At 39.7% G+C, this 17,027-nt stretch overlaps 1 protein-coding gene and 1 non-coding gene across 9 annotated transcripts in view; both read right to left on the reverse strand.

Annotated features, from left to right (window-relative positions):
* Window positions 1-17,027, reverse strand: part of RPP40 (ribonuclease P/MRP subunit p40) — a 29,815-nt gene that overhangs the window by 11,980 nt on the left and 808 nt on the right. The window contains exons 2-8 of one of the 8 annotated variants that reach the window (XM_045551623.1): window positions 15,939-16,083; window positions 13,958-14,026; window positions 13,208-13,303; window positions 12,373-12,498; window positions 9,771-9,969; window positions 9,514-9,602; window positions 4,487-4,682 (exon numbers count right to left, since the gene is read on the reverse strand). In XM_045551623.1, the coding sequence (XP_045407579.1) occupies window positions 4,487-4,682; window positions 9,514-9,602; window positions 9,771-9,969; window positions 12,373-12,498; window positions 13,208-13,303; window positions 13,958-14,026; window positions 15,939-16,083 (920 nt within the window). Of the gene's footprint in view, window positions 1-4,256; window positions 4,683-8,149; window positions 8,386-9,084; window positions 9,249-9,513; window positions 9,649-9,770; window positions 9,970-12,372; window positions 12,499-13,207; window positions 13,304-13,957; window positions 14,027-15,938; window positions 16,084-17,027 lie in introns of those variants that run through there. The other 7 variants (XM_045551621.1, XM_045551620.1, XM_045551622.1 and 4 more) reach the window with 7 other exon arrangements.
* On the reverse strand, window positions 5,056-5,132 carry LOC123639047. Its single transcript, XR_006735615.1, has one exon. It is a non-coding gene; the product is annotated as a small nucleolar RNA SNORD28 (small nucleolar RNA).

Here is a 17,027-nt window from a genome sequence, read left to right on the forward strand (position 1 = left end):
ACGCCGCGCCTGCTGGGCTGGAGGTTCCATAGGGTGAAGGGGAAAGAAAGCAGCAGCTGGACGCCTTTTCGGTCCTCAGTGACAGGACTCCCCAGGTGGTGACGTGCGGTCAAGTTCCAGACAGCCCTGGCAGCGTGAGTGCCCAGTCACCCTGCTGGGAATTCAGGATAGCCAGCAGCTGGAGACACTGACCTGCCCTAAAGAATTAGAGCCAGAGGATCATGGAGACAGAGCGGAGAAGCTCTAAGCCAGAACGTGCTCCGCACCAACACCGTCAGTGTGCAGAGTGCTCGGGGAGGTCAGAGACAAGACAGGGGACTTCTGGCTGGGGACATGCAGCAGATGACAACCCACTGTGGAAGACCATATGGGAAAGCCAAGTTGAGTACCAGGAAATGCAAGAACAGTTTGCTTGGAATGGAGAGTTTATGTCAGACATTACTGACAACTACGTGTTAAACACACTTGCCGGACCTTAGTGTCCATAAACACACTCGGCACCCAGATCTGGGCGTCTAATGCCACTCTCCAAGAAAAGAAACCAAGGCTCCTGGGAGAAGTGGTTGATTCTAGACTGAGGCAGGAAATGTACAAGATGAGCCTGGAGCATCTTGCAGTGCCAGGAAGTAAGGCCGTGTTCAACACCACCTCCCCGCAGCCACACTCACTGTTGATGGGCTTATGTCACAAGGGCCAGGAGCCAACTGAAAGAGCTCCCAATGGCCAAAGCTGGAACAGTTTGAGCAACAAAATAAAGAATGCAGTATTGTAAGTTTAAAGTAAATATCTGTGAGTCCATAGTGACATAAATAAATGATTGAATAAATTAATCAGTGGGGGAGAAGGGACAAATCTCCCCTGCAGAATTCCAAATAAATTATTTATCTATTCCACCCTAACAGAGGGGGACCTCAACTTCCTTAAGGGTGGGCTGTACACAGTGACTTCCTCCCAAAGAGGACAGTATGGAAAGGGGTAAGGAGAGTAACTTTACAGTGGGGAAATCTGATAACCCCTGCTTCAGCCAGGTGACCAAAGCCAACATCAACAATCAGAAATCATGAGACTAGGTACCCTTGAAATAACATGACAATGGCACTGTACCTCTGTGGTCTTCCTCCCCAAAACCCATAACCCTGGCCTAGTCATAAGAAAAACATCAGACAAATTCCAACAGAGGGGCATTCTACAATACACCTGACCAGTGCCCTGCGGAGCTGCCAAGGTCACCAACGACAAGGAGAGTCTAAGAAACTGTCACAGCCAGGAGGACTCAGTGTAATGTGGTATCCTGGATGGGACCCTGAACGGGAAAAGGACATTAGGGAAAAACTAAGCACGTCTGAATAAAGTATGGACCCGAGTTGATAACAACATCAATATCGGTTCCTTAATTGTAACATTTGTACCATACCAATGTACAATATTAATAATACAAGAAATTGTGTGTGTGTGGGTCATAGGGGGTACACAGGAACTCTTATTTTTTTCCATAAATCTAAAACTGTTCTTTAAACAATTGTCTTAATTTAGAAAAATCCAACTCCTGGCAGGAAGGATGGGCACGGTTGAGAGGAACAGTGAAAGGTTAGTGGAGCAGGAGGCTGCAGATGCTCCTAGAGGGACATCACTGTCACCACTGTGATCACCAGAGATGGTGGCTCAGTCAGCTCGGGCTGCCAATAACAAAATACCATAGTCTGAGTGGCTTAAACAACAAAGATGTCTTTCTCACAGTTCTGGAGACTAAAGTCCCACAAGCTGGGTACCAGCACGACTGGGTTTGGGGTGAGGGCTCTCAGCTTTTCCATGGCTGTGTCCTTGCTGTATCCACGCATGGCCAAGAGAGCTCTAGTTTCATCCTCTTCTTATGAGGACACTAATCCCATCATGGGGGCCCCACCCTCATGACCTCATCTAACCCTACTGACCTCCCAAACACCCACCTCCTAATACCATCACATTGGGGGTCAGGGCTTCAGCACATGAATTTTGAGGGGATATAAACATTCAGCCCATAACAGATAGGCTCTGCAAAGAAAACTTCTTGGCCCAGACAAGATTCCCATTTGGCAGGTAGTATGATGCTAAATAAATCACATACAGAGTAGCTTTGGCAAAAATAAGAATAAAATACAAAATTTTCCCCTCAGTATGCCCTAGCTAGAGCAGGATGACAGCCATGGAGCAGGGAGGAAAGGAAGAAAGGAGCTGTGGCAGGAGAGCCCTGAGGAGACCGAGCCCGCGTTCCGGCAGCCCACTGTGCGTCCCCCCCCCCCCACCTGTCCCCTCACAGCCCTCTCCCAGCATCCAGGCTCCCGGCAGAGGCTGAGCACCAAAACGGGCCACCACAGAACGCAACCCTGGGCCCCGTCTCACTGCCCAGGGCCCAGCCCACGTGCACATAGCTGTTCCCATCTGGGCCAGCCCTTGGCCGCCTGCATTCTCTAGGGGAGAGACCAGCCAGAACTAAGTTGTAAAGGCAGTCCTTGCTGCTGCCTTCTTCCGCCACACTCTCTATCTTTCTGTCTTGCTTGTCACTGTGCTCCCAGTGTCTTCTCTGAAAATCCCTGATTAACTCTGGTCTACTGATGGCATCCACCCCAAACTCTACAGACTTCAGTCCCAGTGTACAGAGCTGAACACCACAATCATTGCTTATGACACATTTTCATCACTGTTCCCAGACCTGGCCATTTATTTATTAGGATACTGTAATAAACCCCCAGGAATCATGCATTCAACATGGAAATTTCAATCACAACAACAATTTACATCTACCTATGTGGTCCTCCCCCTTCCATCCCCTTTTCTCTTCCCCAAACTTGTGTTTACCTTTCCCCTTTTTCTTTTCTGTATAGTTTTATTTATTAATATATGTATTCCTAAAAAGTACTTTTTTTTATTTTTAAATAATTATAAATCCAGAGAAAGTTGCAAGACATAATATAAAGAGGCCCTGTGTAACATCTCACGCCCCCAATGGTAACATCGTACATAACTAAAGCACATTGTCAAAACCAGGAAATAGACATTGGTACAATCCAGACTTGATTCAGATTTCCAAAGCTTTACCTGTAGTTGTGTGTGTGTGTGTTTAGTTCTATGCAATTTTATTTCACGTGTAGGTCCAAGTACTGACCCCACCGTCAAGATCTAGAACCACCCCAACACCAGGAAGATCCCTCCTGTTGCCGTTACAGCCACGCCACCTCCCTCCCCCTCCCCCAGCATCACTAATCCCTGGCAACCACTAATCTGCTCTCCACTTCTATAATTTTGTCATTCCAAGAATGTTATACAAATGGAATCATATAATATGTAAACTTTTGGTATTGGCTTTTTTCACTCAGCTTAATTCCTTTGAGATCCATACAAGTTACTGGGTCTATCAATAATTTGCTTTTTATAGTTGAGTGGTATTTCATGGTATGAACGCACCAGTCTGTTTCACCCATTTGCCCACCTGAGGACATTCAGGTTATTTCTGGGTTTGGCTGTTACAAATAATGCTGCGATGAACATGTGTACACAGGCTTTTGTGTAAGTCCATTTTCCTGCAATAAATGCCCAAGAGTGAAATGACCAGATCACATGGCAGTTGTTGCAATGTTTGCTTTTGTAAGTAAGCTGGCAATTATTTTCCAGAATGTCTGTGAAATTATACGTTACCACCAGCAATGCACGAGCAATCCAGTTTCTTGGAATTCTTATCAGAATTTGATGTTTACGCTATTTTTTAACCATTCTAACAGATGATAGTGATATTGAGATTTAATTCACGTTTTTCCTAATAGCTAATGATGTTGAACATCTGTTCATTGATTTATTTGATTTCTACATCTACCATTTGGTAAAATGTCTGTTCATATCTTTCCTTCACTTTCTAATTGGATTGCTTCCTTATTTTGAGTTTTGAAAGTACTTCATATTCTGGATACAAATCCTGTATCATTGATCTATTGGTATATCCTTAATGTCAACACCACACCGTCTTGATCACTGTAGTTTTAGAACAACTCCTGAAAAATCAGGTTTACTATTAGTCCTCCAACTTTGTTCTTGTCTGTTTGGCCTTTCTAGGTCCTGTGCAGTTCTATACACATTTTAGAATCAGCTTGTCAGTTCACACACGTGCACGCGCACACACAACCAGGCTGCTGGGATTTTGATAGGGATTGTATTAAATCTATATTGAATCTGTATTTTGGGAGTACGACATTTCAACAATATTGAATCTTCTGACCCATGAACAAGGTATATCTCCACATTGATTTAGGTCTTCTTTATCATAGCATTATTTTATAGTTTTCAGAGTACAAGTCATTCTCATTTTTTGTCAGATATATTCCCAAGTACTTTTATGCTATTGCAAATATTGTTGGTTTTAAAATTTCAATTATTTACTGCTACTAACAGCAATATAGAAATACAATTGATTTTTTTACATTGCTTTGCATCCTGTAACTTTGATAAACTCACTTACACTATAGTTCCAGTAGCTAGTGTGTAGAGTCCACTGAATTCCCCACATAGACGATGTCTTCTGTGAATAGACAGTTTCACTTCTTTCTTTCTGACCTGGACATCCTTTATTCCTATTTCTTGCCCAACTGCACAGTCCAGAACTTTCAGCACAATGTTGAACAGAGGTGGTAAGAGCAGATATCCTTGATTTGTTCCTGATGTAAGGGGGAAAATATTCAGCCTTTTATAATTATGTTAGCTGTAGGGTTTTGTAGATACTCTTTATTAGATTGAGGAAGTTCCCCTTATTCCTAGTTTGCCTAATCACCAGAAACAAATGTTGGATTTTGTCAAATACTTTTTCTGTATTGAGATGATTATACAATTATTTTTAGTTTGTTTATATGGTGAATTACATTAATTTTTGAATGTTAAATCAACTCTGCATTCCTTGGATAAATCTCACTTGATCATGGCACATTATCTTTCTTATATTGTAGGATTCAATTTGCTAAACTTTTGCTTAGAATTTTTACCCTATATTCATGAGAAATATTGGTATGCAGTTTTTGTTTTTTTTTTTACAACTACCATCAGAACTCTAACATGCTATTAACTGTTGCACACCTCACAGAGCATCGTCTTATCTATTTAAATCATGTAACTGTAGTTTTTTATAGTTTATTCTTGTAACATGTTTGGCCAGGGTACCAGGTAAGTTTTGGTACCAGGGTAATTCTGGTCTCATAGAATGAGTTGGAAAGTATTCTTTCCTCTTCTATTTTTTGAAAGAGTTATTTATATCTGTAGAATCTTTAGTGATGTCACCTCTCTCATTCCTTACACTGGTAATTTGTGTCTTGTCTCTTTTTGCCCCGATACATCTGGGCTGGAGATTTACCAATTTTTTTTACCCCCAAAGAATAAGCTTTTGAATTCATTCATTTTTCTCTATTTTTTTTTTATTTCATTGAGTCCCAGTTTGATCTTTATTATTTCTTTTCTTCTGTTTACTTTGGATTTTTTTTTCTAAATTCTTAAAGAGGAAATTAAGGTCCCTAATTTGAGACCTTTCTTTTTTTCTAACATAGATATATAATGCTACAAATATACCTCTAAGTACTACTTTAGTGCAAACTCACAAATTATATATTGTTTTTTTTTTAAATTTTCATTCACTTTACTTTCTAATTTTCCATTAGGCTTCTTTTGACTTAGGGATTAATAATTGAGTTTAGTTTCCTAAAACTTGGGGTATTTTCAAGGATCTGTTATTGATTCCTAACTCTACTGTGGCCAAACAACACACTTGTATGACAAATATTTTTGAATTTGAGACATTTTTAATGGGCTATCATGTGGTCTCTCTCCATAAATGTTCCATGTGTACTTGAGAACAATTTGTATTCTGCTGTTGTAGGGTGGAATGCTCTGTAAGTATCAATTAGGTCAGGTTGGTTGACAGTGTCTACTATGTTCCTGCTGATTTTCTGTCTACCTGTTCTATCAACTATTGAGAGAGGGGTATTAAAATCTGATCATTGTGGATTTGCCTATTTCTCCTTACAGTTCTATTAGTTTTTGCTTCAAGTGTCTTGAAGCTTTGTTATTTATTAGACACCAAAACACTGAGGATATGCTTTCTTCATTAGTTGACAATGTTATCAGTATGAAATAACCTTCTTTAATCCCTGGTTTATATTCTTTGCTCTGAAATCTATTTTGATATTAATATAGTCACTTCACTCCAACTTTCATTTAGCTAGTATTAGCATGGTACATCTTTTTTCCATCCTTTTACTTTTAACCTATTTGTATCTTTGTATTTAAAGTACATTTCTTGTAGGCAGAATATAGTTGGCTCTTGTTTTTTCAATCCAATCTGACAATCTCTGCCTTTTAATTGGGAGGTTTAGACTATTTACATTTAATGTAACTACTGATACGGTCAGGTTGAATCTCTTACCTTGCTATGTTTTCTACTCATCCCATCTGTTCTTTATTCCCTTTTACCACTTTTTCTGTCTTCTTCTGGATTAATCAAGTGTTTCTATAATTCTATTGTTATCTTTTGTTAGTTTGATAGCTGTGCGTTTTTTGTTTGTCATTTTAGTGGTTGTTTTAGGGTTTATAGTACACATTTTTAACTTACCACAGTCTTCCTTCAAGTGATAATATATCACTTTGCATATAGTTTAAGAACCTTACAATAGTATACTTCTCCCCTCCTAGTCGTTAAGCTATTATGGTCATCCATTTTACTTTTACATATTTTATAAATCCCACACTACTTTATAACTTTTGTTTAAACTATCTTTTAAGGAGATTTACAAAATAAATCATACATTTACCCATGTTACTATTTCCAGTGCCCATTCCTTGGTGTAGGCATTTTCTTTCTGCCTGAAGGACATCTTTAAACTTCTCATATAGTGCAGGCATATGGGTGATAGTCTTGGCTTTTGCAAGTTTGAAAACATCTTTATTTCTTCATATCTATTATTCTATTTTCAGTGGTGTCTAGTCTGCTGTTAAACCAACCCAGTGAACTTTCAATTTTAATTATGATATTTTTCATTCCTGGATTTCTATTTGGCACTTTTCCCATTCTACCTGTATATTTTTATACTCATCCCATTTAATCCCCCTTATTTAAGTATAAAACATACTTCATATTGTGCTTGGCAACCATTAACACCTTAAATCTTTCTAGGCCTTCTGCCCATTGTTTCTCCTAGCTCTTGCCTATTTAATGTGCTTGTGATTTTTGACTATGAACTTATATTCCTTAAAACTATCTCTTGAATTCTCCAAAGACAATCTGTTTTGCTTCTGCCAGTTACCTGGAAGGCACTGAAAACTTATTTTCACTTTACGTTTTCAGACTGAGACTCTTTAAGACTACCTATGTTGTTCAAACAAACTACCTCAAGGGATGCCTGTGATTTTATATGCACACACACACACACACACACACACACACACACACACACACACACACTCACTCACACTCTCTCTCTCAAGGGAGATGCTCTCCCTCAGGACAAGCAATCTTCCTTGTGTTCCAGGGGCTACGGAGGTTGGGAAGGATAGGTGAAGCGAACAGGTTTATTCACAGTTCAGCCTTACACTAGTCCATCCTTTCAGAGTTCCACACATCATGAGGTCTCCTGTTAGCCTCTGATCTTAGGCAGGCCCTAAGCTTTGTGCTCTTCTGCTGCCTCATCCCCCACCTTGAGCTGTGAAACTTAAGATGTTAGAGTCACCAAACACAATTTAAGGTATGTTTTATACTTAAATAAGGGGGATTAAATTTAATGAGGTAATACATGAATAGCACTTACAACAGAGACTGGCCCTGGTAAAGATGATATAAAGATTTCTTTCTATCATCTGAAAAAGTTGTAATGAGTAACAGCACACATCTCACCCAATGCTCTTAACACCCCTGGTCCTGGCCCTTCAGACCTACTCTACCATGTAGTAACCTACACCCCTGTGCTATACTGACAGGGAGAAATCAACTACGAGCTATTCACTGGACAATAGGCTCAGCTGCCATCACAGACAGACCCCAAGTCCAGGGCAGAATGCCAGCAGATGCTGATCTGAGAAACGTCATCATCACACAAGCCTGAGTGGACACACAGCCCTTTACCATCAAGAAATCGGAAAACGAACATAAATATAAACAAAAATGATTTTAAATTTTGTATTTTTTATGGTGGACAGTCATCATTTGCCCCAACAGCCATCTGAAGCCAATAGTCCTGGTTATTAAAAATCACAAAGTTGTATAAATGTTCCCCTCCTTTTCGAAAACCATGTTCATTTTCTCTCCACGAAACAGGGCTGTCTGCAAAGCCTTGAACCGACAACGTAACCCACGGAGCTAACTTCGGTTCATCAAAGTAGTGACTGAAAAACAAGATAATTCTTAACAAACAGGGAGAGTTAGGAATGTCTACATTTTTAAAAAATTTATTCAGAATAAGTGGTATTTCTAATATTCTAATGAAGCTTAGATCTTAGCTTTAATTGGTAACAAGTAGGAAATGCAGATTAAATTCCTGATGCCATGTTGGAAATTCTATAAAAGTTAACTAATATACAACGCACAAAACAAACTTCAGCTCTTCCCAACCTTATTCTGGAAGGTCATTTAAGATTAAAAGAACCCAAAACAAAAAACCCACACAAAGTGTGTAAGAACAGTTTCCCTCTTATTATGAGTGCCACTCGCAGAGTCTCAGTAAACCGAAATGCTGCAGGATGATTCACCAGACTGTTGAAATCCAGCCATCTTACTGAGGAAAATCAAAGAACTAAACTAATAAGTGTGAAAAAGGAAGTTGGGCTTAAAAAGGAAAACCTTCAAGACTTAAATCTGACATTTCAGGAGGGAAGATTAAGAAGACATGCTTACTAAATAGGATTATGCTCAATTGATAGTCTTTTCAACATAGGATTTGAGTTTCTTTACATTAGACACAATGTATTAAATAACATATTTTATTTATATAGTACCTCCCAAAATGAAAAAAATCTATACTATTCTATGTAATTCTTGGCATATTATTAATGCCCAGCGATTCACAGAATTTTAGAGCTGGAAGATATCTTAGATAAGATTTGGATTCAAAGATGGTCAACTTATCCCTCACCCATTTCAAAATGAAATATTTTGCAGAACTTTAATACTTAAAACAGATCATAATTTGTTCCAGAGAGTATTGCTGTGTTTTTAAGTGATATTATAGCTTCAGTTGCACAAAATGGCCCTGTGGAGCAGAAGAGGGAAAATGAGCAACTTGTTTTCAAGGAGCACATTTAAGCTCTGCTCTTTTCTTTTCATAAGGACAAGTACTTGGCAATAGAATTTTCCTATCAGTGAGGATAGACATGCCATTTAAGAAGGTAATGTTAGTACACCTGGACCCCAAGCAAGGGAAAAAAGGGGACCCTGCAACGTGGAATACCAGTATTACCCCAACATGTCATGGTGGCACAGACAAGCAAAATGTTAAAGGCAAAAAGGGTTCTCACCAGAGCTGTTCCAGGAGGAGATGTATCTTTTCCGGAAGTATGAAACCAGTGACTGTGCACAAATAAGCTTTTGCCACCACTGTGCTTGGCTGAGGACAGCAATAGGTTGATATGAAATTATTAGGCTCATTATTTCTGTCACAAAAGAAAAAAAACACATTTATATCCATCACCTGATCACTTCCAAATATTAAACTCATATTAAAGCCAAGCAGCAAACCAGAGACCTGCAAGACCCAGGGAGCTGAGACACTCACAGGCTGGCGTTACTGAAGACGGCACCAAGCCAGTCAAAGAGCTCCAGCGCGCTGCAGGACACCTCCGGCATTCCCCCGAGCTCACCGCTCTGCAGCACAGGGCACTGGAGATCTCTCACCGTGCTCAGTGATACTTTTGGCTGATGCTCTTGAATTTGGTAATTGGAAAAGTATGACATCATCACTGATTCTTCTATACCTTAAAACATACCACATAAAGCCATTTGAATATCATAAACAAGTTCAGTGAATTCCTGAACCATTCCCATTTGGAAGCAGATAGAATTAAGTAAAGTGGAAGCAGTACAAAGCTGTATTCAAATTGAAACCATTTATAGCTGTTTTCAGCCCCTGTGCCCAAGTTCTGTAAGAACTCATCTTCTTTCACACTTTTCCTGGAAAAGTACAATACTTTCAGATCGGACCCATATTAGTTTCATCATTTGCTCTAATAAGAAAATTTCAACTTAATACATAAAACCAAAAGCATTCCTGAAGTATGAATAACATTAAAGAACTCTACAGAGAAAAGAGCACATTTACATAATCTCTATTAAAGGAAACAGAAGAGGAACTGAATGATATAACAGAATCTCATTCAAGTTTGCCTTTGAAAACCTAGTAGAATCCAGTACATCTTTTCAGGGATGTTTGTATAGCCAATAGCCTTGGAAGATAAAATAATGCCCTACTCCAGGGCAAAGGGACAGCCTGCCTACTGTCCAATATAATGGAAATAACATCTCCCTCCCTCTCTCTGGGGCAGAGATCAGCAGGCCCATTATGAAAAGATTCTAGTTCCTCAAGCTCCAGGTTCCTCTCCTATAAAGTAACCCACTCCATGGGCCAGCATCACCTGGCCCCAAATTTCATCAACACTTTGTGTCACTCCATGGGAAATGAGACTTGGGGAACTGGTACAAATGCTGATACTCTGTGTGATGGTTAACTGTCAACTGGACTAAGGGATACCTAGTATGCTTGTATCCCTTAATAATGGCTGGTAAAGTAATAGTTCTGGGTGAGTCTGTGAGGGTGTTTCTGGAGGAAACTGGCATGAGTCTGTGGACTGAGTGGGGAAGATCTGCCCTCAATGTGGGTGGGCACCATTCAGTTGGCGGGGGTCCCAGACAGAACAAAAAGGCAGAGGAAAGGCAAATTCACTCTCTCTCTCATGGAGCCGAGACACCCTTCTTCTGCCCTTGGACATCAGAACTCCAGGTTCCTGTCTTTGCACTCCAGGACCTGCACCAGTGGTCCCCCGGGTTCTCAGGCCTTTGGACTTGGACTGACAGTTATACCACCTTCTCTCCCGATTCTCAGCCCTTCAGACTTGGACTGAGCCACGCTACTGGCATCCCTAGGTCTCAAGCTTGCAGACAGCCTATTGTGGGACTTCTCAGCCTCCACAATTGCATGATCCAATTCCCCTAATAAATCCCCTTCCATCCATCCCTCCATCCATCTCTCCTATTGGTCCTGTCTCTCAAGAGAACCCTAATATACTCCGACTACTACTCTTGCTGTAAGGAATTAAATTCTTTGTCTCTGACCCAGAAGTCACATGTCTTCTGCCAGCATCCACAACATTGTGGTAGGCCACCTTGTTAGCCTGCAAGTAGGGAATATCTCAGACCTTTCAAAGTTCCTGACAAACCCTTAAAGTAATTAGGAACCTTAGGAACAGAGAGCTATCCAGAACCCAGTGCGTGGAAGGTCCTCATAGAAGACTTCATGTGACTGAAACTTCAATAGGTCTCTCTTGTCTTCTTTTCTATCTACCATACACAGAAGCAGAGGTGCCAAAGTCCAGACTTAGGACTCACGGAAGCAACCTGGAGCACCCAGTGACCAGAAACTTTCCACCAGGAGCAGACAGATGGGCATATTTCTAAAACGGACCACTGTGCTTCTTTACCCTCCAAAGGAGAGTACTATACTATCATAATTCCGGATGATTTGATTCATACAATCTCGTGATGGGCCAAAGATATACTTCTAGAAGGAGAAACACACATGGCAGCTGTAGGCAGATTCCCATGTTTGGTGAACATCAAACTCTGAACTAAATTTAGTGTTCTAATGAATTAAAAGTTACAACAAATTTAACCTGACATTTAATGGCATGCCTTAGTTATTGCCCTATGATAATGAATAAGCAGATTATATAAGCAGTTATATAATGTATATAAGTATATCTGATATATACTTATATAAGTATAACTGTATATCTGATATATACTTATATAAGTATAACTGGTGCTGTTTTAAAATATTATAGACAAGGCCATTTGAGGTATGCTGGACAGAAGGGAAGAAACAGATAAAAGTGAGCTGCTCTGAAGCCACTCTCAAGATCTCTGGATCTACATACAATCCACGGAGACTGAGGCAGATGGCCTGCATACCTAGATAATCCTGAACTATGGTTTTCAGAGACATCAAAACAGCTGGAGTAGCTTTCTTAATAATAATTATAAACAAACGTATACAATATCCCTTGACCATAGAGATAAATCACGATTTGATCCTCCATTACTCCTATTAAATGAACAATTAGGTTTCAAAATCACTGTATCATTACATAATTTATTCTTCATACCTGTATGATGCCAACCCAAAAGAAAATCAAATTTCAATGGCTTCTTTTCTTTGAAGGACCAAGATATTCTTTCATACTTCTTAGAATCCAGGTTAAAGGATAAATCCATCAAATCAATGGAAACAACTTTAAAAATAAAAAAAGGAATATATATTTAATTCATATATATATAGCTTGTATTGTGGAGAAAATGTTATTTTTTAAAAATTGGGATTTTCAGAAATTTTATGGATAGTAAAATTATTTTATTCTTCCTGCATTCCCTTTGGTTTACCAAATCAAAAATATCCCTTTTGTGGGCATTTCTAGCATTGAGAGCTAATAACAAGAGACATTTTAAATTCATATATTTCCTAAGTCAAAGGCCAAGGGCAGAGGATCTTGGGAGGTCAACTTTAATCTACTTATGGATTTGGCAGCTTTAACGATTGATGCTCAAGCCAGACACTGTCAGCAGAACACCTCTTCATTCACGGGTGAGTTTCTACCAGTAATCATAAAGACGTGGGGAAATCAAAGGAAATTCTTTATTAAGAACAAATTATAGATCCCTATCTTGGGTTTATCACTTGAATTTTTGACCCAAAACATATATATCTAATGGACCAGTCCAATTCTATGATGTTTATAAAATGCAATCTACTGATGAAGAGAAAGAGATTTACCGGCATCATCTTATCCTCTATGAAGCTCCTTGAGTCATAAGTTTTACAAATAAAAAAAGCCATATTTTTCTGAACAAAGAGCTCAGAGGCAATTCATGTCATTTACATTGAAATTGCTACAGGAAGATTACAGACTTGTTGGAAACTGGTGGAACACACATAGTACTTACTAAATTTCATAATTTTTCTGCCAGAATACTGAGATGGATGACCTTGAAGTCCACATTCTTCATAAGTGTCTTTATCCAGTGATAAAATTAATTTTCCTATAAATCAAATAATTCCCATGAAAGAGATGCTAAAAATATGACTTATATTCTCTGACTAAAAGAAAGCAAGCCAAATTGAGCAGTTAGATACCAGTGTAATAAACTGCATACAAGGATCTTATTTACAATACAAGAATATCATTTATACATATATAATTTTATTCTGTTAATAAGGATATTATTTATACATTATTTATTTACACAAGAATTATTATTATTTATACAAGAATATTATTTATAATAGTGAAACCAGAAATAATCTATATTTCTATTAAAGACAAAATAAATCATGGTATACCCAGTCTTTTGACTATCTTCAAGACATTAAAAACATTAAGTTAGAACTACACAAACTAATACAGAAAGATGTCTATGACACGAAGCTTGGGAATAAAGGCACATTGAGAAACAGTGTAGTATACTGCAATTTATGCAAAAAAAAGAACAATTTTTGAATTTATAAATTTATAGAAAATGTGGAAGAATAAACATTAAACTATTAACAATAGTTTCTTCTAAGGAAAGCAGGTTTGGAGAGAAGGGAGTAAAAGGGGAGACCTTTGCTTTCCTCTCTATAGATCTGTATGATTTGACTTTTTTTACAGTATGGATTTCTTTTATAGTTAAAAGCAAGAAAAAATGAATGTTTACCATTTGGTAGCAGGGCAACAGCATTATCTTCATCAATATTTGTATTGTATGTTAGTGCACAGCAAGAACCTATAGAAAAAGTCCAGAGAAGAAATTAAAACAAAGAAGAAATCATACCTGCAAAATGTTAGTGGATTATTTTCACATGATAACAAATCTTCCAGGTAATTAACCGTCAGGATCTACCACTGCTCCAGCTCACTCAATAAACCTAATACCTGCCAAGGGTAAGCTGGAGCACACAAAAGGCCCAGCTCCAGCTAGTTCCCTTCCCTGCCAAGGAGACGCTTGGCAAAAGGGCAATTTGTGCAAATTTACTATCATCAAGCAGAAAGTGGACTCCGAATGGAACATGAACCCTTAGGGATGCTGGCAGAGAGGCACACAGTAGAATACTAGGGAAGTGTATACACCTTAGAGGCAGAGTTCCAGGTTAAGATTCAAAAGCTTCTCCACCTCTCTGAGGCTCAGTTTCCTCACCTGTTAAATGGAGATTACAGGCCTGCTTCATAGAGTTGCTGCCAGGATTAAATTCGGTAAAATATCTTAAAATGCCTCCTACAGCAAGTGTTCATGTTATTAACTGAGTAGCATCAGGCTTCAGAATGAGAGGTGCTACAAATGACCAGAATTCTTCACAGCTCCACTGGAGAGGATGAACTACCACATTATAAGTGTGAGGCCACTGCACAGACTTACACAGTGAGAGTGGAATTGCTAAACACACTCTGAAACGCAGTTTCAAATAAATGGCTCCCAGGAAACAAGTAGAACCAACCAGTCAACCCAGCAGATGTGGCTGGGAATGGGGTGAGCAGAGGATGAGGGACACAAAATTTTAGGAGAAGACATCGAACCCCAATGAACACCTGGCTCTGTGAACAGCAGCTGAGGTTGCAACCTTCTGAGACAGCCGCTGTGGGGACTGCTGAGAGCACAGTGTCTTTGCAGCCACACACCCAACAGCAGTGCATCTGAACAGACTTTCTTCTCCATTAATTCTTGTTTTAAGATGATGGATACCCTCGTGTTATTAATACAACATCATCCAATGTCTGTGGATAAGTATAATCAGAAACCAGCACCTAAAGAGCAGGATGTGACTAATGAGGGACAGGCGGAGGGATGCATGTGTGCACTTGACCATACAGACATCCCCGCACGCCCGATTTTGTTTTATTTTATATATTTTTTATTTTTTTATTTTTATTTTATTTTTATTTTTTTGAGACAGAGTGTCACTTTGTTGCCCGGGCTAGAGTGAGTGCTGTGGCGTCAGCCTAGCTTACAGCAACCTCAAACTTCTGGGCTTAAGCGATCCTACTGCCTCAGCCTCCCCAGTAGCTAGGACTACAGGCATGCGCCACCATGCCCGGCTAATTTTTTCTATATATATTTTAGTTGGCCAGATAATTTGTTTCTATTTTTAGTAGAGACGGGGTCTCGCTCTTGCTCAGGCTGGTCTCGAACTCCTGACCTCAAGTGATCCACCCGCCTCGGCCTCCCAGAGTGCTAGGATTACAGACGTGAGCCACTGCGTCCAGCCTATTTTTTATTTTTTTTGAGACAGAGTCTCACTCTCTTGCCCAGGCTAGAGTGCCGCGGCATCAGCCTAGCTCACAGCAAGCTCAAAGTCCTGGGCTCAAGTGATCCTCCTGCCTCAGCCTCCCGAGTTGCTGGGATTACAGGCATACGCCACCATGCCCAGCTAATTTTTTCTATATATATATTTTTAGTTGTCCAGCTAATTTCTCTCTATTATTAGTAGAGACAGGGTCTCACTCTTGCTCAGGCTGGTCTTGAACTCCTGAGCTCAAGTGATCCTCCTACCTCGGCCTCCCAGAGTGCCAGGATTACAGGCATGAGACACCTTGCCCAGCCCAGGCCCTGTTTAAAACAAGAGAAGAACCTTGTATTGTGATGTGATCACCCTACCTTTCCTCACCTTGCCTTTGTTCACAGACGTTACAGTTTTTCTTACCTTTCTTTACAAAGGTGTTGATGAATTCCTGTGAAATTAATTCATGAAGAGGTAAATTCTTCACAAAGTAATAGGGTCCAGTTTCCATGACCAAATTTTTCAGTTCTTTCGATAGTATCCCACATTCAGGAATGAGAAATGAAACCTATTGGAATGCGTAACACAAACAAGGTCTTACTTTCATCAAGATTAACACCCAGGTTTTTAAGAATGAAGTAAGATCATAAAAATTGCTGACTATTTCCCCACAGGTCTTACTGGAATATATAAACATAGGCAACAAAACTCTTAGGTTAATTTACCAATCTCAGACAAAGAGAAATTTGACAATTCAAGTTTTTCATCCCTGCATTTGAACATACAGTACAGGAAAGAGACTGAGCAGAAAAATTGTAAAGGAAAGGTCTTGCTTGCATTTTATCTTTTGCAAATGAGCAATATTGTCTATTTTATGTCCTGTTCCTCTATTTTCAAGGAAACATAGTATAACTGAATATCCCTTGATTTGTTTACCTTGGTACTACACCGGAATGAAGGCAAAAGGAATTTACAGATATGACTGTTAAGCGTCTATCTGTAAGCAAAGGTGCTCCTGGATGTTTCCATTTTCGAGACAGAAAAGACCAGGCAAGTTAAGGTATACATCCCTGACTGCCGTCTGTGATCTGCTTTCCAACCAAAACAGAGATGTTAAAACCATACAGGCTTCAAATGTTGCCCAAGTGCTGCATGTCGTGAAAGACGCTCTCCCAAAGCTCGAACACCAGTCCTTTCCTGATGGATAAGGTCACCACTCATGTCTCTGAGACACTGCCCAGTTAGGCCTGAGTTATTAGGCCAATCAATTTAAAGTGTAAAATGCTAACCTCTCATCTTAAGTTTGTTTTGTTTTTTGAGACACGGTCTTGCTCTGTCGCCTGGGCTAGAGTGCGGTGGCGTCATCATAGCTCACAACAACCTCAGACTCCTGAGATCAAGCGAGCCTCCTGTCTCAGCCTCCAGAGTAGCTGGGGCCACAGGCGTGATCCATGACACGCTAATTTTTCTGTTTTTGGTAGAGACGGGGGTCTCCCTCTTGCTCAGGCTGGT

Source organism: Lemur catta, chromosome 5 (genome assembly GCF_020740605.2).
Source record: "Lemur catta isolate mLemCat1 chromosome 5, mLemCat1.pri, whole genome shotgun sequence".
NCBI lineage: Eukaryota > Metazoa > Chordata > Mammalia > Primates > Lemuridae > Lemur > Lemur catta.